The sequence below is a fragment of the Octodon degus genome, unplaced genomic scaffold (genome assembly GCF_000260255.1).
Source record: "Octodon degus isolate 3935 unplaced genomic scaffold, OctDeg1.0 scaffold00056, whole genome shotgun sequence".
NCBI lineage: Eukaryota > Metazoa > Chordata > Mammalia > Rodentia > Octodontidae > Octodon > Octodon degus.
The window spans coordinates 12,644,500-12,666,208 of record NW_004524632.1 but is presented as its reverse complement, the minus strand read 5'-3'; the positions used below and the strand labels follow the sequence as shown (position 1 = coordinate 12,666,208).

At 53.4% G+C, this 21,709-nt stretch overlaps 2 protein-coding genes across 8 annotated transcripts in view; both read left to right on the top strand.

Moving 5' to 3' along the window:
* Positions 1-6,723, top strand: part of Plekhm1 (pleckstrin homology and RUN domain containing M1) — a 38,885-nt gene extending 32,162 nt beyond the window's left edge. Inside the window, exons 9-12 of one of the 2 annotated variants that reach the window (XM_023718154.1) lie at positions 1,388-1,581; positions 3,595-3,658; positions 3,988-4,145; positions 6,576-6,723. In XM_023718154.1, coding sequence (XP_023573922.1) covers positions 1,388-1,581; positions 3,595-3,658; positions 3,988-4,145; positions 6,576-6,585 — 426 coding nt within the window. In that variant the 3' untranslated portion in view covers positions 6,586-6,723. Of the gene's footprint in view, positions 1-1,387; positions 1,582-3,594; positions 3,659-3,987; positions 4,146-4,795 lie in introns of both variants that reach the window. The other variant, XM_004633836.2, reaches the window with a different exon arrangement.
* A 1,712-nt stretch (positions 6,724-8,435) lies between these two features.
* The window catches only part of Arhgap27 (Rho GTPase activating protein 27), a 31,105-nt gene continuing 17,831 nt past the window's right edge, over positions 8,436-21,709 (top strand). For 2 of the 6 annotated variants that reach the window (XM_023718156.1, XM_023718157.1), the window contains exons 1-2: positions 8,436-9,108; positions 10,775-11,269. In XM_023718156.1, the coding sequence (XP_023573924.1) occupies positions 8,836-9,108; positions 10,775-11,269 (768 nt within the window). In that variant the 5' untranslated portion in view covers positions 8,436-8,835. Of the gene's footprint in view, positions 9,109-9,137; positions 10,185-10,774; positions 11,270-14,007; positions 14,222-21,709 lie in introns of those variants that run through there. The other 4 variants (XM_023718158.1, XM_023718155.1, XM_023718159.1 and 1 more) reach the window with 4 other exon arrangements.

The following is a 21,709-nucleotide window of genomic DNA, read 5'->3' as shown; positions in this document are numbered from 1 at the left end:
TCCATCAAAGGGAACCCTGAAATCAGCCTTGCTTTGGCTGTTCTATTGTTTCTTGTCCTCACCTCTGCCTTCAGTGCTAAGTATTTAAATTAGCACATAGAGAAGAATAGCCCTCAAAATTGCCACTGTAAAGAACCCTCGTGAGGCCCTTTCCCTCCTCTCGAGGCCTGATGCTTCTGTTGGCCCAGGTGGAGGTCCTGCCCACCCAGGGTAGAGTTTTTTCTTTCTCCTCCACACCTACAAAGTGCGACTGTCCCTAGGCACATGAAGCCCTGCCCACCTGTGCCCATCCTGTGTGTCATTTAACCTGAGCCTCACCTATAACAGAGGCAGGATCATGGGAAGAGCTAGCTAGGTGGGATAGAGATAGCACCTGCCTGCTGAGCTGCCAACATCCCAGGGTGCCAGCCTTGGGGAAGAGGAGATGCCCACTGTAGGGAAGGAAAGAGGCAGGTCCTCACCCTCCTTTCCTGCCTGAAGTCCTCCATGAGGCTGGAGGACTGCATGGGCCCCCATGTAGACAGGTCTCTGTGACTTACTCTTACTGTCAAGCATGGCAGGGCCATAGGAGTTTGCACCAGGCAGCTCATGTTTACTGAGGATGAGCTTCATGCCAAGCCCAGTGCCAAGGACTTGTGGAATTGCTCTTTTCTTACAAAGAAGGAGCTCTCAACTTCCTGTGGTGAACCTCAGCTCCTTAGCACGCCACCAAGAGACCACAGGGGAAGAGAATTCTCCCTGGTGTTGAGAGACCACACTGCAACTCAGAGCTGGGCTCTACTCTGCACGATGGGCTGAGAAACCCTAACAACATCTCTGAGCTGCGCTTTCCTCACGTATCAAGTGGGGATGCTGCCTGCTTCCCGGGTGAGCTGTTCTGAGATGAGGAAAGGATGTGGGCACAGTCCCTAGCCCAAAGTCAGTGCATTACAGGTGCACAGATGCTGGTACTGCTATGAGGAGTAAGGGGCCAGTCACAGAGCCTTCAGCTTCCAGTCAGTTGGGAGAGGCTAGAATTGATGCCCCAGTAGAGGCACAGGGAGCACTGCTGATTGCTAGCCAGAGCTGGGGTGCTGGGGAGCCTTCTGAGTGGCATCAGCTCTTGAGCGATCTAGGACTGGGTGGAGCCCCCCGGCTGCTGTGTGGGCTGGTAGGGGGTGGGGGAGAGCCGGCCTCCTTAAGGCAGAGAAGGAGGGTGAGAACAGGAAGAGGGGTGAGGGCTGGGTCCTCGGCAGGTCAGGGTGCAAGGGAGCTGTTGGAGAGTACCTTTGCAGCCAGATCCCATCTGAACCATTCTAAGCTGTGTGACCTTGGCCAGGAGGCTGTGCAACAGGTGGGTCAAGGCACCCAGAGGGGCTCACTGAGCAGCCCTTGGTGTGGGCTCCAGGTCTGCCGGCAGGCCCTGAAATTCCTGGTGCAGGTCCAGGCGCAGCCCCTTGTCAACCTGCAGCTGGTGAACCCCTCACTGTACCAGCACGTGGAGCAGATGCGCCTGATCGGTCGAAGCCGTGAGCAGCTGAAGCTCCTGGGCGACTACCTGGGCCTGTGCCGCAGTGGGGCCCTCAAGGAGCTAAGCAAGAGGTAAGCACCCTGGGCAAACAGGAGGGACGCCCCACCAGGCTTGTGGAATTGCCACGAGCTTGAAGACTTGTCCATACGTTTATTGGTTTACTCAGCAAGTATTTATTGGGAAGAGAAAGTACTGAGCAGCAGATGGAGGGTGTTGGTATCACTCAGAGCTACAGCACTTTGCCCTCCCTGTGCCCCCTTCTTGGCCAGGCTAGCTCACTCCCCCCCCCCTTTGTGAGATGCCATGCCCTTCTGCCCTGTGAGGTGGTGGGACACCTGGGGCCATGCCCGGAATCATCTTCCTTCCACCAGGACCCAATCAGTTCTGGGGTGCTGTGTGCCTGGGTAACATGTGCGTTTAGCATGCTAGCAAGCAGGCCATACCTGTGCAGTGCAGTTTAGAGGAGGCAGAGAACAAGGAAAGATACACGACACCCCACCCAGCCTCAGCCATGACCCAGCTTCCCGTCTCTAGCATGAGTCTGAAAACACTGCGTTCCTATGGCCTGAGTGGGGTAAGGGTTTCCCTACCTGGCAGGCTGATGGCTAGGGCAGCATGTTGTGTGCCTCGAGGGAGGACACTGACCTAGCATGAGAGGCCTCTGGCTTTTCTTTATTCCCATTCTCTCATAGTCATTTATATTCTCTCTCGCTCTCGCTCTCTGTCTCTCGCTCTCTCGCTCTCTCTGTCTCTGTCTCTGTCTCTTATGTTTGTTTTGAGACAGGATCTCACTGTGTAGCCCAGGCCAGGCTTTCCATTTGGGGGCCCCACGTTTTAGCCTCCTGGGTAGTAGGATACAGACATGCACCACCATACCCAACTTCTGTCTATCCTTCACTGAGCAATTGCAAGGCCTCCAGGAGCGTCAGGTCCCGGTGCAGGCCCCTGGACCTGGCTGGTGTCCCAGGTTCCCAGGACTGTGGACAGAGGGCATATGACAGGGATGAACCTCCCTCCCAGCCAGCCATACCCTTCCTGCCAGCTCAGAGCTGGCCTGTATGTCCATCCCTCCCCCCAACATCCCTCCCCCCAATCTCCTGGTGATAAATGCCAGCTTCCTGTTTCAGAAGGCTGTGGGGAAAGCAGAATGGTGAATGGATTGGCAAGTGGGCAGTGTCCATCCCTGCTACAGTGTGCCTGTCAGGCTGCCTGTGGGACTTGGCTTCCCTGCCCCTGACGGGGAGCCTCTCGGACCACAGCAGAGCTGTCCATGGGGCAGTGGGTGTGGCTGCTGTGCTCCTGCCCAATGTCCAGGCATGCTGGCGCAGGTTTCCCAGCTTCCTGTAGTATGCAGTATCCCCACCCCAGGGCCCACAGACAGCAGGGTGAGGAGGTTCTACACCATGGTTTCCTGCAGGCGCTTCCTCTCTGACTCAGGATGTGATCCAGGTCCTAAGGGGGAGCAGTGGGAACCAGAGTCCTCCTTCCCCACCCCACCCTACTTCTGAAATAGATCTGGCCTCCTCACACATAGCACTAGCACCAGAGACCAAAAGAGTGCCTCAGCTGGACCCAGGGCTGCAGGAGGTCCTGGCCACATCTCTGCATTTCTGCTCCTGGGTTGTCCAGCCTCAGGCACCAGACACCTGTACCCAGGATCCAGCACTGGCTGTGTGACCTCAGGGAAGTTACTTAACCCTTCTGTTTCCTATTTTCTGTAGAGAGCCAGTCGCACAGGATTGTTGTAGGGTGAGCTGAGTACGTGGGAAGCTCTTAGCCCAGTGCCAGGTACCAAGGGCCAGCAAGCAGCAGCAGCATCTGCACTCGTTTATCGTGTTTCCTTTGTGCTGGGCACTGCCACATGTATTAAATGAATACCAGTTCTCCAGATAGCTCCATTTCTCAGCAGACTCCTGCACCTAACTTGCCCGTGTCCCACCAGCTTGTCAGTTTCCCTGGAGCCAGGCAGGGGTCCGCACAGTGGCTTCATGCTCTTGGCCTGCCAGCGAACAGTGCTGCAGAGCGGGAGACAGTGGAGGCTGGCCGGGGCAGGAGCCTGGCTAAGGAAGCTGTGTTTCTTCCAGGCTTGGATGCAGGCACTATCTCCTGGAGTCTCCCCACAAGTTCAGTGTCACCGACCTGCAGCAGGTGAGCAGGTGTGACCCTCCCCAGAGTGCTCAATCCTGGAGAAACCAGGAAGGGAGATAGAAAGAAACGGTCTGCAGCCCTTTGATTTCTCACCCTCAGAATGGGCTCCCTGAAACAGGCACTTAGCAGACCAGGGGCCTGGGGTAAGAGTTCAGGCCTCCTTTCCTCAAGGGGGAGCAGAAAGGTTTGGGTCCCATGTATGTATCCCATATCCCCAAAGAGCTTGGGGCAGGCCATCTCCCTGCCCACTTGGGGGTGGGGACAGGTGCCCAGTGAGGAGTCTGGCCTGGCGGCATCACTGCTAAGACCAGGCCTGCTCTCTTCCACAGATTGCAGAGGGCGGATACGAAGGGTTCCTCAAGACCCTGATCGAGTTTGCCTCCCAGCATGTCTACCACTGCGACCTGTGCACCCAGAGGGGCTTTATCTGCCAGGTGTGCCACCAGCATGACATCATCTTCCCCTTTGAGTTTGACACCACAGTCAGGTATGTGGGACACCCTCAGCACCCCATACCCTCAGCTTTACCTAGTGACCTGGCAGTGGACCTTAGTCCAGGCTGGGTAACAAGGTTATCTGGAACAGCCCAGGCCCAGGCTTTACCCTCTGCTGAGCCACCTGTTGCCCAGAGAGGTGATGCGGGCTTTCTGAGCAGGGCTTCCCTAACATCAGTCTGCTGGATGGGTTGAGGAGGGATCGAACAAGTTTGCACCACAGCCCAGAACAGGTGGTGAGTGGTACAGGCCACAGCTTCTGCACTGCAGTGATCATACTTGGCCTCGGTTACTCCTCAGGAAAAGAAGCTAGCTTTCCTTCAACCCACATAGGACCCAGTCACCCCTTTCAGTATATTCACCCAGCCAGGATACAGCCTACCTGGACCTGGGGCTGGTTTTAGACCAGAGTATTTAAAAGACAGCATTTAGGGATGCCAAAGCAGTTGTTACAAAAGTGCAGCAGGACAGAGTGCAGTGTATGCCGATGGCTTGCAGGTCGTCTTGTCTGAAGCAGGGTTTAGAGCAGGCCAAGGGCACTATGTGTGAGCAGGGGCTGCGGGACAGAGCACAACCCACTGCAAGTCTAGCCAGAGCCCAGGCCATCCCTGCCCCACCTGGCACAGTGGCCCTCTCTCCCCAGGTGTGCTGAGTGTAAGACCGTCTTCCACCAAAGCTGCCAAGCTGTGATAAAGAAGGGCTGCCCCCGCTGTGCCCGCCGGCGCAAGTACCAGGAACAAAACAGTCTCTCCTAACATGGTCTAGCATCCTGATTTGCCCTCAGCCCAGGTCTCATGTCCACCAGCATCACATTGTCTCCCCTGTCAGGAAGACCCCAGGTGGGACCAGGGCAGTGATGCCCTTGTCCCCTGAGACTCCCAGCCAGGGCCAGAAGGCCTGCACCAGGCTTGGCCCGCCTCATGCCACAGCTGTCTGTCAGGCTGTGCAAACACTGTGGTAATGAGACTTTGGGGACATTTTCAATTCCACATTCCTGATTAAAAGGTCTAGTTTTTTAAAGTGGATATGTTCCCCTCATATTTCAACAAAAAATATTTTTTTACTCTTGATCCTAAGCAAGGCACCGCAGAAATCTAGGCCTTCTCACCCTGAGCAGATGTGCAATAGCCACTCAGCCTGACATGGGGCAGGCAGGTGGCTGAGCACAGCCACTGCCAGGCAGACCTGCTGCCACTGGCAGAGTTGGGGTCCATCCTGGTGACCGTCATCCTCCTGCCTCTTGGCTGCCTTCCCCATGCTCCTCACCAAAGCCTCTCCCTTCTTAGCATCAGTCCCCAGCTCTTCTTAGGTCTGGGGTGGTGGCCTTGGCAAGAAAAGGCAAAATGACTCAAACCAGCACTGTCAGCACTTTGAGCCTCCCTTGTTCAGGGAAGGCTGGCATCGCCTGCCCCTGATCTCATGCCCTCCTTATGCCCACAGATGGTGAGGGCCACCTCAGAAAACTCTAGGGATCACATTCCCACACCTGACCTTGCCAGAGCAGACAAACCTGGATCCCCAAGAGACAAGGATCCCAGACTAGAGCCAGCTCTGGGCTCCACCATGGGGTGGTAACCTACTCTTGTGAGCTGTGCATGGTGTGCTGAGAAGCTGCCTGGTGGAGGCCCATGCAGCTCGGCCCTACCAAGCCATGGACTTCCAACGCCTCTTGAACTGACCCAGCAGGTCACTGCCAGAGCCCCAAAGGTTCCCTGGAGCAAGATAAGGGCCTAGACTGTTGCCATGATGATGTTCAGACCATAGCGGTATGGAGGGGAAGTATGGGTGTGAGTTCTGCTGTCCCCTCTTCTCCTGCACAGCAGACTGTCCTGGCCACCTGACAGTTGAGTTGGAAGCATCAGGATGTGCATCTTTCAGTCAGGAAGTGAGCCTTTGGGTGGGGATGCAGCCCAGTGAAGGACATCCAGCTAGTACCCCCAAGGCCCTAGATCAGTCCAGCACCCGAGGAAGGAAGACATGAAAGAATGATGGGTGGGCGGACAGATGGATGAGCCTTCCCTCCCTGTGCTGATAGGGCTGCTGAGTCACCTGCTCAGCCCCAAAGCTGGAGGAGTTGGGTAATAGAACAGAGGAGGCCATAGGGGGTGGCAGCAGCTACCACACAACTTCTCTGTCCTCACCATGTGTCCGGCGAGGGAAGGTGAAGACTCCTATGCCCAGTAAACCAATGCCTCCGGAGCCAGGAAGTGGTCCGTTGCCCCGCCCCGCCCCCATCCACAGCCAGCATTCATGCTCCCACAGACACCTCAGGCACCTGAGTGGGCAAGAGTTGCCTGGGGCGGGCCTTGGGCCTGGGAGTGTATCTGTGGTGCCCTGAAAGGCAGCAGGAGCAAGGCCTGGTTGGTGGGGCCTCCTCCCACCCTACCACCGTGAGCATTAAGCCGGCTCCTTCCTGTTCCCAGAAGCCGCTAAGGCAGTGAGGTGCGTTGACTAACCCACACCTCCAGAAGAGCTGCTGTGAGCCTCATCTTCAGACGCTGCTGTGTGCAATAAACCTTTGAGAGGGGCTTGACCCCTGAGAACAACTTGGCTGTGTGTTAAAGGAATTGTTGCTGTGTGCTTCTGAATGATTTACAGTAAAAGAAGATGTGGTCTTTTTCATTTTTCTCTTAACTTTAGAACCCTGACCCTGCCGCTTTGGGGGAGCTATCAACCATGGCAGGGGCTGTATGGCACCTCCTCTTCATGTGTGACCCCAACAGAGAGCAGTATACCCTTTCATGGCCAGGAGCAGGGTCCCTGGGTGGGGTCCAGGGGCTTTGGAAGTTCTCACACTATAACAGCTGGAGCAGCTGCCCATGGCTTCATTTTCTGATCCTTAAATGTGGCCAGACACTGCAGCCTCAGGAACACAGGGTGGAGAATGAGTTCAGGGGGGCCCCAAGACCCAGTGTTGTGTACTTAGGACCTTTACTTGCCAACTCTTCCTCAGAAGACTCCAGAGAAGCTGAAGGGCCCATGCAGGGAGAAGCCCCTCACTATCTCCGCAAGGACAAAAAAGGGAAACGAAATCCAAAGGAAACCAGGTTGCAGGAAAATGAGGCAGAGAAAGCGCATTCAGGTCTGCAGCTTCCTGTTGAAGATGGGCACCCCCGTCCATTCATGAGTCCAGCTCCCCCAGCAAATCCTCCAGGAACAGTAGGCAGGAGGAGCCAGGCCTGGCTGGGGTCGGGGCTGAGAACTGGTACTGCCCACTGTCCTTGGCAAAGTGCCCTTAAGGGCACGAGTTTCCCCTTCTGCCTACAAGAGGAGAAGCTTGGAGAAGCAAACGTAGCCTGAAGACTTTATCACATAAAGAAACAGTAATGATACTGGTGCACACCTGGAATTCCAGCACCCAGAAGCTGCCACAGGACGATCATAATTTCAAGTCCAGCCTGAATTACTTAGTGAGACTTGTGTTTCAAAAAATTTAAGGGTAGGTTGGTAATGAAGTTAAGTGCAAAGGCTCTGGGTTCAGTCCCCAGTACTGCAAAATAATAGCCTACCAGCATTGCCCTTACTGCATCTCATTCAGTCCTCCCAGTGGACCTATGAAGAAGCCATTACTTTCCCCAGTTTGTAGGAAAGAAAGATGTTCCCAGTCAACTAAAGGTCAGCGTGTGATAGCTCTGTGTATCAGACTGCCAGACCCCAGACAAGGACTAGAGCACACCAGCCTCTGCCACCTTCCTGATCCACGGAGTGACTGAGCAGGTAAGGATGGTTCATCCAGCTACTGTGCTCTACACATATAGGACACCATGTCTAGCTCTGCTGCAGGTCCGTTCTGGCAGATCCTAAGATGCCACCAAGCCTAAACACAGTGGTATACTTAGGACAGTGTGGACTTGCTGGTGGCCAATGCCAGGGTCAGATATGGAGGAAAAGGAGCCCAAGATAAGAGCTAGGCATGGTGGTGCACAGCAGAAATCCCTGCACTCAAAAGCCTGAGGCAAGAGGATCATTGTGAGTTTGATCCAGCCAGGTTTACAGAGAGGGTTCAGTTCGACTGCAAGTAAGTAGCAAGGCCCTGTCTTAAAACAAAACATGAGGGCACCAGGGCACACAGCTGCTCAGGTGGCTGAGGCAAGAAGGATCAAGAATTCCAGCCCAGCCTGGACAATGTAGGGAGAGCCCCTTACAAAAAAGGGCTGTTGCATCCCTCAGCAATAGAGTGCCCCCTAGATTCTGTGGGGGGAGTGGGAATGAGGAGGCAGTTTGTAGGTGTAATTCAGTGAAACCCTTGATGCTGTTTGGGTTTCTGGAGTCCAACCTTTGGAATGGGGGCTCCCTTCTCTCATGTAAGCACTTAAGCAGACTCAGCAGGAGCACCTATGCAAATACACCATTGTTCCTTGCAAGCCCTGAAAACAGGTCCACAGGGCTTTGCACGTGTCTAGAGTGAGAACTGAGTCATCAGAGGGACAAGGCTGCTTTCTCCAGAGGCAAGACTATTCCAGAAAGACCTCAAGGGAAGGGTCCCAAAGTCTGTTCCAGACCCTGGCTCCAGGAGGCTGCTGGGAAGATCGGGAAGAACTCCTTTCTCCACACTACAAGTGTACACTATGAGGGCAGGAGTCTCAACAGGAGAGAAATCAGGCTGAAGTTGTTGGGACACCGCTGGCGTCCTCATTCCCTAGGAACAGCCAGCAGTGGCCCAAGATCCATCCCAGAAGGTGCATGGGGGAAGGGGTGGTGTCTCCACGCCTGGAGCTCGAGCTGGCCCACAGGAGACAGGAAGTCAGGATACCGGGGATTGTCTTTTGCAACAGCAGCCCAGCCCCAGACTGGGAGGAAGTTCTGCAGAGCTCTGGGCCGGTGCCTCCCTCGTATATTGTTGAACAGGAAGCAGGGCAGCGCCGAGGCCAAGCGGTGCAGGAGGGAGCGCGGCACTCGGAGCCGCACGAGCCCCCGGGACAAATGGAAGCAAGGCCGGCGGGCCGACGCCCTGAGGTGCCAGGGCCGGGCAGGGGGAGGGGGAAGGTCCCTGGGTAGCAGGTCCTTGCCCAGAGCCCCGCGAGCCACTCGCTTCGCATTGCGCTGGGATGCGAGAAGGACCCGGTGGGCCGGCTCCCCTGGGGAGATGAGGGGCCGTCCTCTGCCCCAAAAACCGGGTGCTCCGCACCGACACGGGCGTTGTGGCTCCCCTGTGTCATTTGGGTAGCAGGCACCTCTAGGCGGCCGTAGCTCCCCAGGATCGCAGGCACCAGGCACCTTCTTGCCTAACCTGGGACCCAGCGCTGCGGCGGGTGACACTGCAGTGGGAATGTCCCTTAGCCAAGAAAGGGCCTAGAGCGGGGCGGAGGAGGGCCGGGAACGCGCAGGGCAGGTAATCTGTCTGGAAAAACTCGTGGCTGGTGGTTCAGGATCAAATGGCCTGGCTCCAGCCCGGCATTCCCAGAGCCGCGCGCCCATGGGTCGTAGGGATCTCTGAATAGCAGACCCCGCCAGCGCAGGAAGCCTGGGGCTTCGGACGCCCCCCCCCCCAGTACCCCTTCCAGTCCCCACGCCTGGTCCCCCAAGCCCATTAAGGGCCCCTGCAAACGGGCTGTGCCTGGGTTAGGTTACTCTCGGCTCTCCCTTCACCAGCTCCGGCGCAGGCTGACAGGCTGCTCTCCACGCCCAGGCCTGCGTTGGCTGGGGTCTAACCTGCGCTCTCCCCGCTCGCGCGCCCAGCCTATGGGCTCCCCGAGGCCCACCTGGCCCAGGCGGGGGTCTGGGAAGGAGACGCAGGGCGATCCCTGTGCAGGCTACCTCAAGGGCCCAACGTGCTCAATGCCTCAATTTACACCCATCAAGTAACATTTGAGAAAGTAAAAGAGCACTGTGACTACCTAACCCTCTGCTCGTCCCCGGGGTCCTCGCCTCTGCAAGAGGCCAACTCCCGGCTGCTGGCGCTGGGCCACCTTGTGGGATCGGAGCTGGTGTGGTCCGTGTAGAATTCACAGCAACTTCCGGTGGTGGCCTGGGTCTTGCCTAGGTGAAGGCGCGCGAGCAGGCGCAGCTAGGCTGAGCCAGAATGGCCCCAGGTAGTTGATCCATAGAGCTCTGGGGGTCTGGAGACAGGGTTAGTCACCGTACAGATCTCGGGGCGGGAATCCCGGGCCAACCCTGGGTTCACATCGCGGCCAAGCCACTGGGGAAGGGAAGAGAAACTGAGAAAACCGGTTTTCCGGCCTTGGCAGCCAAAGCCCTGGGACTTAGGCAGGCAGGTGCACTGCAAGGGGTGGGGAGCGGCGCCCTGGGCCCCAGTGGATTGCCTGCGAGAAGTATTTTTCCCACTTCTCCAGTAGGGAAATTGAGGCTCAGTCAAATACTAGGCAAAGGAATCATGTCATGTTCTTGAGCCAAGACTTCCTGGCAGTCAAGCAGGGCCAGTGTCACCACCATATACTTTCCCACTGCGTGACCGAAGCGAACCCCCAGTCTTAAAAATCAACGCCACGAAATGAGAGGGTTGTCCTAATTACGGCGCTGAGCGTAAGATAGGGAATCCGGCAATGATTTCATGCAAGGCCCTTTGTCAAGCCCACTGGGCACACAGGGCGGGCTCAGCCATTTCTCTGTCCACTTGTGCTTTCGGAGCTCCTCTCACCTCGCCTTTTCCCCTTGCTGGCAGGAGAACGCGGCGACCGTAATGGCAGCGGACGTCGAGGGCGAAGTGGACGTGTTGGTAGAACATCCCTTCGAGTACACCGGCCGGGACGGGCGCCATGTCACCATCCGGCCAGACGAGCGCTACCGCCTGCTGCGCCGCAGCACGCCACACTGGTGGCAAGTGCGACGCGAGCCCGGTGGCCGCCCCTTCTACCTGCCTGCGCAGTACGTGCGCGAGCTGCCGGCGCTTGGCAGCCCAACCCCGCCCGCCCGCGCGCCCCGACTCCCGGTGCCGGGCCTTCCCGCTCGCATGTACGCACGGCCAGCAGCGCCTGTACGCCCCGCACACTCCCTGGACGACCTGGCGCGCGCTGCCACGCCCCCCGGAGCCCTTCTGGAAGACGCGCGCCGAGCCAAGGCTTGCAGCGTGGCGGGCTCCTGGGTGTGCCCGCGGCCCTTGGCTCGCAGCGGCTCAGAGGATGTGGACGAGGCTGCCACGGAGGGGACCCCGGAGCAGGTAAGCCCCGAGGCGCAGCGGAGACGCGTGGCCGACCGCGGCCCGGGTCTGCGACTTCAGCGGCGACGCGCTCGGGAGGTATCCGTGCCGAACCGACGTTCAGGAAGCTCTTATTCCTCTCACTGCCGGGAAGGTTCGTGTTCCACCCGGCCGGGAACCCGGCACCCCCCTGCGGTCCGAATGCCCCGCACGGAGCGCGCACGCCGCCTGGTGGCGAATGGGTCGGGCGCTAGTGTGGTGCGAGAGACCCGAGCCGCGGCCCGCCAGTGCCTTCTGCCCTTTCGGCTCCTCGCAGAGCTCGCGGTAGATGGGTTCTGAAAGAGACGCAGGTTGTCGAGGCCCCCCTCGGAGTTGGAATGTGTTTGGAATCGAAAACCGCGCGTTTCTAAGACACCCATGCATCTCCAGAGTCCTCGCTGTCCCCACTGTCTCGACCCAGAGGGTCGCGCGGGGAAGAAAGATGCCTGGAACCACGGTTGTCTCTGTCACATCCACCGGCCGGGATCCATCGGCGACTCGATTCCTGTCCCAGGGTTCGGTTTGCTCTTTAGCCTGGAGGAGGAGCTGGTAGGGACGCCCATCGCACCCACGCTGATGATGCCCAGCCCCGGAGGGGTGGGCCACCTCTCGCCCCTGTGCCACCCCGCCTTTCTCGTTGCCCTGCAGAGTTCAGGTTGCGGCAACGGAAACTCAGACTTGACCCTGCTGGGTCCCCTGCCAGTGACTGCCGAGCCACTGACTGCGGGGCTGGGTGCCCTCGAGTGTAAACATTACAGACAACTCGAGTTAGCTGTGGGCTTTGAACAAGGGACGGCCCCCTGCGTCCTTCTCTCGCTTTCTGCCGGGCCGACCGCCCTCTCGCGGCCAGAGTAAGAACAGCACTGGCGGGCACGCTGGCGGCCAGCTGTCTGTGTCAGGGTCCTCCGCCAGCTAGCTGGGTGCTTTCCTTAGCATAAGAGGCGGGGTGCCCGCGCTCCATCCCGGCGGCCCTGTTCCCGGAACTCTTCGGTGCTCTACGGGTGCTGGCGCTTAGTGGTGGTGGGAATGAGTCCACTGCCTCACCACTCACGCTGCTAGAGTTGGAGTGAGGCCTTGCACTCTGAACCTCTGGCGGGAGATTGCACGAGGGTGTGCGTCGAGAAGGAGCGTGCAACGACGGCCCCCTGCCGGCAGCCTTCTCAAGGGCTACCACCCCAGACTTCTGGGTCTGTGCACCTTCTGAGAAGTCACCCCAGCCACCAGGGTTCCTTGTGCCCTCTTTCTTCCTGCAGTGGTTTGGGGGCCATAGGGAAAACCAGGACTTCGAGAGACCTGGGTGTTGGGCAGAGGCGCTGCTTCCTGGCTGTACTGTGGCCCTAATGCAACCCCCCAATCCCTCCCATCTGTGGCTCTCCCCACACCCTGCTCCCAACCAATGCCTAGGGTGGGGAGCTGACCTCCTCCAGAAGGAATCCCCACCCTGCCTTTCTTTGTCAGGGTAGCATTTCAGGAAGGAGTCTCCACCTCAGCATGCACAGGAGGACCCCTTAAGCAGGAGTGGTTGACCACTTTGCCTATCCCCAAGTGAATTTGCAGATCTGCACAGCCACAGCTTTGGGGCTGGCTCTCTGGGACCAGTGGTCTGCAAAAGGGAACAGTTTGTGGGTGTGGGCTGAAGAGAAGTGTGTACATTTGGGGCACCAATAGCACTGGTTCTGGCAGGGTAGGGTGGAGTAGGGGTTGTGCTTGGGCCACGCCTGGACCTTCATCAGCAGTGAAAAGGCTTTTCTCAGAGAAGGGACTGGGACATAGGACAAGCCCCTATGGCTAGGGTCCCAGGAATGGCCAAGGACTTCCGTAGTTTCCCCTAGCATGGTGTGGAGGTGAGAAAAATGGACAAAGGAAGGAGATGGGGCAGAGAGGAAACAGCCAGGGAACAGGAAGGAAAAGCAGGCACATGGTGGCCCAGAAGCCGAGGAGAGGCTTCCAGAGGAAAGGGGTGACAGGAGGGTCAGGGTGGATGAAGGCTGCAGGACACTTATGTGAAGTGGCTGTCCGAGGCCAGCTGGCCAAGGACGACGGAGGTGGGTGGAGACAGCAGGAGGGAAGGAAGAAACAGTCAGGAGCCCCAGGCTTTGCAGGTGCTGAGCAGGAACTGGGGCTGACGAGGAGTAGAGGTGGGTGAGGAGCAGGGCGCTGGAAAGGGAAGGGTGCCAAGCCTGAGACAGAGGGATGAAAAAGCAGATGAGGAACCTCTGCCACACAAATGCATTCCAGCCCAGGGCTGCAGCTCATCAGCCTGGACCCTAGGGACACAGTGTGCTGGAACAGGCCCCAAGGGCTGACTGCCCTGTGGCTCTCATGACACAGGCATCCATCTGATCCAGAGAGGGTCTGTGGGCTGAACTCTACCCCCACCCAAGCCCCAGGTTATCTCAGCCACCCTCCTATCCCAGCCTCGCCCTCTATCCACAGCTAAGGTGCCTCTTCTGGAGCTGAGCCAGGAGGCCAAAGCCCCACCTCTGAGGGCCAGAGATGAAAAGAGTGGGCAGGGCTCGCCCGGAGGGCCCCGCCCACCCAGGCGGCAAGGCAGAGCCCAGGAATGGCCAGGGACCTTGAGTTGTGGCCTTCTTCCCAGCCCTGGGCCTTGGCCCCAGGCATTGGAGGCCAGGCAGGCCCAGATCCAGCAGGGAACCCGCCCTGCTGCCAGGCATTGGCCAGCTGGCCTGACAGAGTTAGAGCTGCCCTGAAACTCCTTGCGCAACAGCCCGGGAGGCACCACACCTGAGCAGGCCTGGCCTGGAAGGGGCCCCAGGCCTTGTTCCGCCCTCTCCACAACCGGGAACCGTGAGTGACCTCTCTGCTGGCAGCCTCTCCTCCCCTGGACTCCCCACTTGGCCTCCGCTGAATGCTTCTGGGACAAAGGTCAGGACCGAACCACCCATGCCCACTCCTGGGCAGCCAAGGAGTTTGGTAAGAGTGGGAAGCTGAAGCCAGGTTGAGAGGCTGCCGCGAGCGGTGTCCCTCCCTCAGCGCCTCTCCCGGAGCACTTGGCGGTACTTCGCTGGCCTCTTCTGCCTGGCTTGACCTTTCCTCCGCATGACTCACAGCAGCCCCAGGACCTGGCTTGTAAATGAGAAGGCTCTCAGATCCCATTCCTAGGCCATGTAAGGGTTCCTTACCATCCCGCACCAGGCTGAAGCGGCTGTGTCCTCCGCACAGCTCCCTGGCACCAGACCCAGTCCTCAGCCTTGGTCTTTGGTCCTGTTAGCCCCCAGGCCTCTGAGATGCGACCACTCCCTGCCTCGGCCCAGCCCCAACGTCTCTACCCTCCTTGGGCTGACAGCAGTCTCTGCTGCACAGTGCACTGGTCAGCACCAGACCCTAGGGCTCAGGATGAAGCTAGGGGGTGGGGGCAAGGGCTCGGCTGGTGGGCCGGGATCTGTGACCATTGGTCAGTACTAGGGAGATGGAACCCATGGGGCTGGCGCCCTAGGGTCGGAAGCATCGTAGTTCTCACTTAGATTTGAGAAGCTCCATTTCCACGCTGAGGCAGGCTCTGGTTGGGGTGGGGTGTGGGAGATGCTGCCTAGCACAGGTGAGGGCTGAGGGCCCTTGTCCAACTCGAACCTGAGCTCCCAAAGGCACCAGCACCAAGTCCTCTCCTTCGCCAGAGAGCAGAGCTGGTCCTGTGTTGTCCTGGGAAGCAGAGGGCTGAAGGTGCTGCCCCCATGTATGTCTGCTCTGGCCACTGGGAGAAGAGGGGTAATCCTGGGGTGCATATGAAAGTGCATGACACCTTTGAGGTTAGAGCATCTGATGTGGTGCATAAGGGAGTCTGCCTCCCCCGCTTCTCCCATTCTCTGTTGGAGCATGCGCTTGAGTGCCTGGTGGCTGCAGGCCGAGCATGCCCAGCCCCTGAAGCCTGTGTATGCATATGTAGGTGGCAGTGTCTCCAGCACCCAACTGAACCTCACTAAGAACCCTTGAGTAAGGGAATGTTCGGTCTCTTTCCTGCTAACATCTGGGTGTCTTCTTGTGCTTTAATTTCGCTTGGCTTCTAGCATGTGCTGACTGCCAAGTATCCTCCGGCTTGTCCTTTCTCTTATCTTTTAAGACAGGTCTTGCTGTGCAGCATGGGAAGGCTGGGCTCGAGTTCTCACCCTCAAGGCCCTCCTTCCCCACCTGTTGAGTACTGGAGTCTCTGGTGGGCGTCCCACAGCCTGCAAAGCACACTGCTTTTTTGCTTGCATATTCATTAAGTCAGGAAACTGCAAGTGCTAACTGGCCAGTGGGAGGGCCCTGGCCTCAGACAGCACTGGGCAGCAAAGCCCAGAGTCAGGGCTGGTGCAGGCTCGCTGTCCCCACCCTGGAAATTCGTTGGCAGAAGTCTAGGCACACTTCTTGGAGGAGAAGGCTGGCCTCCCAGGCCACCCCAGAGCCAGGTTCTCAGTGGCAGACGTTCTTCTCATCAGTGCTAATTACTCTGTTCTAATTTACTATTAGTTAATTTTGGCTTTTTTATTTTTATTAGGAAAGGATTTGTTTTCTCTAGATTTGTAAAATTTCCATTAATAAAATACATTGTGATCCCTGATTCCGTAAAAACAAAAAAAAAAAAAAAAAAAAAAACCAACAACACTGTAGATTTCATTGGAGACAAGGAAATGATTTTTCTAAGTTTTCCATAGATGTAGAAAGTTATGTTTTCTCTGTGTAAGGGATGTAAGTTTCCATGTGGGTTGATTTGTTTGTAATGTCGATTCAGACTTTTATAGCACTTTTGTCTTTGTCTCTGATAGAGCTTTTTAAGTTTCCACTCAGATATTATCCATAAACTTCTTGTGCTTTTCTTATTTATTTATTTATTTATTTATTTTTGTGGAACCAGGGATTGAACTCAGATCCTTGCATTTGCCAGTCAAGCGCTTATCCTACTGAGCCATCTCCCCAGCCCCAAAATAATTATTTTTTTGGCAGAACCAGGAATTGAACTCAGGCCCTTGTGCTTGCCAGGGAAGTGCTTATTCCACGGAGCCATCTCCCTGACTCTCTTGTGCTTTTCATCATGTTTGCTCTTTATATTTAGTATGATAGTGTTGAGAGCACACCGATTCCAGCTGCTGTCATCACAGACTGTGACCCTCTGGCTCCCAGGTCAATACGTGTAATCTTCAACTTCAATATGTTCTCTATCTTCTGGTATCTTTTTTATTTTCAACCATAATTACTTTTTCTTGGCTGCTCATGGGGTTTGGGCTCCACCTTTACACTGAGGTATATCCACTGGCCTTTATTGTTTTTGAGGCAGGGTCTTGCTCAGTCACTAAATTGCCCAGGCTGTTTGAACTTGGGATGTTCCTGCCTCAGCCTCCCATAGTGCTGAGATTATAGGCATGCACCACACTCAGACATAATGACCATTTAAAAATAATTTTCGTTTACCCCTAGTACCAAGGGTTGAACCCAGACAGGCCAGATACACATTGTACCACTGAGTAACATCTTGGCCCTTTTTATATTTTAAGATAGGATCTCACTCAGCTGCCAAAACTAACCTGTAACTTGTGACTCTCCTGCTTCGGCCTACCAAATAGCTGGAATTTCAGAAATGTACAACTGCGTGCCCTGCCTAGAAAGTTAATTTTTGTATATGCTTTATGCACATGTTCAACATGTGCACAGTATTTATAAGCCCAAGCTCTGTCCTTTAACTCCTTTATGTCAAATATTGCCATTTTTCGAATTTTGCATGAATTCCTATACATTACCTAGAAAAATTCAAGAAGCCAGACTTTGAAGAGAAAAATTTTAATTATCTTCCATTGTCATGGGCATTCCAAAAATGGAACACGAGGCATAAAACGATTACAAGGACACTTCGGCCTGCTCCATTTCAGTGGAAGATCTGAAGGTCATGTGGCTGTGGTCCTCCCATGTTTTCTCTGGGGTTCTTAGCCAGGTCCTGACCAGCTCCTCCATGGTCCTCGCTTCCCCTTTGGTTCCAACTCTATCTCTTTAATCCTATGTTTCGTATATTTCTTCTGCTTCCTTCCAGACCACTCATTGGAATCTCAAGAACAAATGTGTTTTCATTTAATTAGTGCAATATGTATTTCAAGTCCTTAAAAAGTCTCTTTTTAAAAAACTTTTTGTTTCACTTGAATCTCCTTTAAGGAGCTCTTTTGTTTGTTCAAGTTGTAATTGTATTTCTAGTCCATCTATCTAGTAGGCATGACTTTAAAAGAACTGATAATGTACTGGCATGGTTGTGATCCTATCTTTCAGAACAGAAGGGACTCAAGCAGGAGGATCATAAATTTGAGCCCAGCCTGGGCAACTTAGTATGATCCTGTATCAAAATAAGTAACTAGGGACAGGAGATATATAGCTCAGTGTGAAGACTCTGAGTTCAATACACAGTGCTGCAAATAAATGTCTTAACTGGTAATGGGTCTACAACATTTCATTTTTTTTTTAATTATTTTGTGTGTGTGTGTGTGTGTGTGTGTGTGTGTGTGTGTGGCCAGCTCAGCCCACCAGGGGGCGGGGCTGGCTGGCATGTGGTGCTGGGGGATTGAACCCGCGGTCCCTGTGCTTTGCCAAGCTTGTTCCAAGTAGGTGCTTTAGACCACTGAGCCATCTCTCCAGCCCCTGTTTTTATTTTTTTTAATCAAACTGAGCACTATAGGATATATCTTATGGTCCTAGCTCCTTAAAGGCTGAGGCAAGAGGATCACAAGTTCAAGGCCAACCTGGGCAATTTAGCAACACCTTGTTTCTTTTTTCTTTAAGTTTATTGGTACAATTTAGATATACATAATGATCACATTCATCACTGAGAATTTATACCTGTACATAATGTATCTTGATTTCTCTTTTCCCATTTCCCTCCTCTCCCTTCAACCCCTCTTCCCCTCCTTATTTACAAAGCTTTGTTTCCATTTTATCCTTGTTTCTTCATTTTTCTCTTCCTTCTTTCTCCCCTCCCCTCTCCCTAATTCTTCTTTCCTTTTGAACAATTCTTATTTCATAATATTTATTATACATTTTGGCTTTATTTACACTTTCTTACATTGAGAAACAATTTGATAATAACACATGTGCCTGATTTATTTCACTTAAGACTATGGTCTGAAAGTACATCCATTTAGCTAGAAATGCCTCAAGCTTATCCTTCTTTATGGCAAAGTAGTACTCCAGTATAAAAAAGCTCATTTTTATCCATTCACTGTTTAAAGGACATTTGAGCTACTTCCAAGATTTACCAATCACAGATCATGCGCCTGTAGACATGAGTGTGCACATGTTACTGTGGCATGGTATCAGGAGCTCTGGCAAAGGACCCTGATCTACTGTTTGGTTCTCTTATACAATGCTGCAAAGAAAATCTCAGACAGAGTAAAAATGAGAAGGATACTGGGGTGCTCAGTGCTGAGCTAGCATAGACCTGGATCCAGCCAGACCTGCAGTGGTTGCTGGCCATAAAGCTCCAGCAGGGGTGAGGAGATCTGTGGTTGATGGGGGTAAGACATTGATGCAGGCAGGGCTTACAGAGGGGGATCAGAACATCCCTGCATGAAGAACAGAGAGACCTGGAAGAGGTCATGGTTAACAGCTAACTCATTTTTCAAGTAAAATTAACAATTCTGGGAAAAGAATTTTAGAAGAGTAACTTGTCCTCAGCTGTTATTATCTCCTATCAGAGCCCACAGCCACATGGACAGGATCCCTGTCTCTGGTCTGGCCATTGGCAGGGGGAATGTTGATCTGCACACCACTACAGTGCTCTTTGGAGTCACGTAGGCTTCTGCCTGACTCACTACTTAAAACAAGCCAGTTGGGTTAACTATTTACAGCCCACACTACTGAGAGCCTGCTTTGGGCACAATCAATGGGTCAGTCTCCCTCAGTGTGATGCTTTTTATTAGGGTGGGAGAATACCAAGAAGGGGATAGCTGCATCATCTGGACCCTCTAGTTCTAGTTTTTGAGGAATCTCCACGCTGATTTCCACAGTGGTTGCACCAGTCTACACTTCCGCCAACAGGGGAGAAGGGTTTCTTTTCTCCACAACCTCTCTAGCATTTGTTACTTTCTTTGTAGGGTAAGATTGGAGATTTTAGCATTATCTTGAATGCCCAGTGATGTTGAACATTCTTTCATTTACTTATTTGGCATTTCTGCTTCTTCATCTGAGAAGTATGTATTCAAACTCAGATGCCCATCTTTGAATTGGATCTTTAAATTTGGGGAGGGTCTTTTTGTTTTCAATTCTTTTTTTTTTTTTTTTTTTTTTTTTTTTGGCAGAACCAGGGATAGAACTCAGGCCCTTGCGCTTGCCAGGGAGGCACTTACTCCACTGAGCCATCTCCCCGGCCCCTCAATTCTCTATAGATTCTAGATCTTAGTCTTTTGTCCAAGGCACAATTGGCTATGACTTTTTTTCCCACTCTGGTTTTTGTCTTCAGCCTGCTGGTGTGCAGCCCTCAAAGTTCCCATGGGGAAGGGTGATGAGAGAATGCAAAATAGAGCTAAGAGACGAAAATCTGAGGTCAGGTGGAGCCCTCTCTGTACCTGGGAGGAACAGAACTGCTCAACCACCCCATAAATAGTGTGTTTATTTAAGCTCTCAGGAGTTTGATGTCAATTTCAGTACCTCTGCCTAGCAACCTATGTGTCCTGAGCACCTCTCCTAGAAACTGGAATGGCTTGTTTTCTTGGCTGGCCTGCCTTGTATGATCAATCTCCAGCTTTAGCCACTTCCCACATCTCCCCTTTCTTGTTTTGTAGTTGTAAGTGATGGGCAGTCAGTTGAAGATGGAAGAGCTCTGTTTGGAGGACTTTGTGTAGAAAACTTGCTCATTCTCAAACCCTTTCCATTCTGAATGAACATTCTCATTTGGGTTAAAGATTCCCAGTGCAAAGAGTTTAGGTACCTGTGTTCAGCAATATACAGTCCTATACAGCCCTTTACCCTATAAAGTCAGTTACAGTGTAGCTGGCAACTGTTAGAAGGTGTTAGTGATTTTAGTCTCTTTTGTAGATACCATATTACTATGACATTGTTTTACACATCTCATGGTTGTACTGTTCTGCTGGATATTCAAAACCAAGTTAAAGTGAGACTGTATTAATTGATTTTTGCTATCTATCAAGGTCAGTTAAGTCTCCTCAGGATTTAGAACTGTGTATAGTCTTAGTTCTTCTGTTAGTGTCAGCCTTCTTGATGAGTCATAGCTATTGCATGACCAATTTTTTGACCTTTAAGTTTTACATTGCATGTTTTCTTTTAAAGATAGATAATCTTTTTTATAATGACCAATGTAAACTTCTTTTTTTATGTATTTGGTACAGGGTCTCACTACGCAGCTTGGGCTCGTAATGACCCTCCTGTTTTCAGCCTCCACAGCACTGGGATTACAGAGTGTGCCACCACACCCAGAATAGCATGCCCAGGGACAGTGCCAGTGTGACATGCAGTACTAGGGATTGAACCCCCATCACTGTACTTGCCTAAGTAGGCGCTTAGCCTGCTGAGCTATCTCATTGGCTCAGGCTTATTACAATAATATATTTTAATAACATTTATTGGGGTGTCCTCAATAATGTTATAGAGATTGCTAGAGCTTCCTATCAATCACAAGGACTGGATAATAATCTAGATAGCTGCTTCCTTATTGATTAACTGAAGGCCCATCCAACAGTCTCTTTATTCCCCAAGGGATTTTTGTTGAATTATCTTAATTTTGATGACTTATGAAAATGCAGTCACAACATTTAACACATTAGTTTTGAACAATGAGAGACCCTCAAGTCATAATACATAAATAACAATATGTATTACATCTACACAACCAATTTTAGCATCATTTTTTCCACTTGATAATCTGGGTGGAAGTATGCTTTTAAATGTATAACCTAGATTAAATCATGAACAAATGATTCAGAAATGCAAAAGAAGCTGGGCATGGTGGTACATACCTGTAATCTCAGAGTTTAGGAGGTTGAGGCAGGAGGATCATTGTGAGTTCAAGACCAGCCTTGGATACAAAGTGAGCTCAAGGCCAGCCTGAACTGCATAGTAAGACTCTGTCTCAAAAAGACAGAAAAGGCCACAGCAACCATTGAAAAAGAGTAGCCATGGACCTTCCGTTATCCCATGGCGGTGGGCCTCATCAAGGGCCACAAGGTGACTAAGAATGTGAGCAAACCGAGGCACAGCCGCCACCACCGCCGTCTCACCAAACACACCAAGTTCGTGTGGGACATGATCCGGGAGGTGTGCGGCCTTGCCCCCTACAAGTGGCACGCCATGGAGCTGCTCAAGGTCTCCAAGGACAAACGCACCCTCAAGTTCATCAAGAAAAGGGTGGGGACGCACATCCGCGCCAAGAGGAAGCGTGAGGAGCTGAGCAACGTGCTGGCCGCCATGAAGAAGGCGGCTGCCAAGAAGGACTGA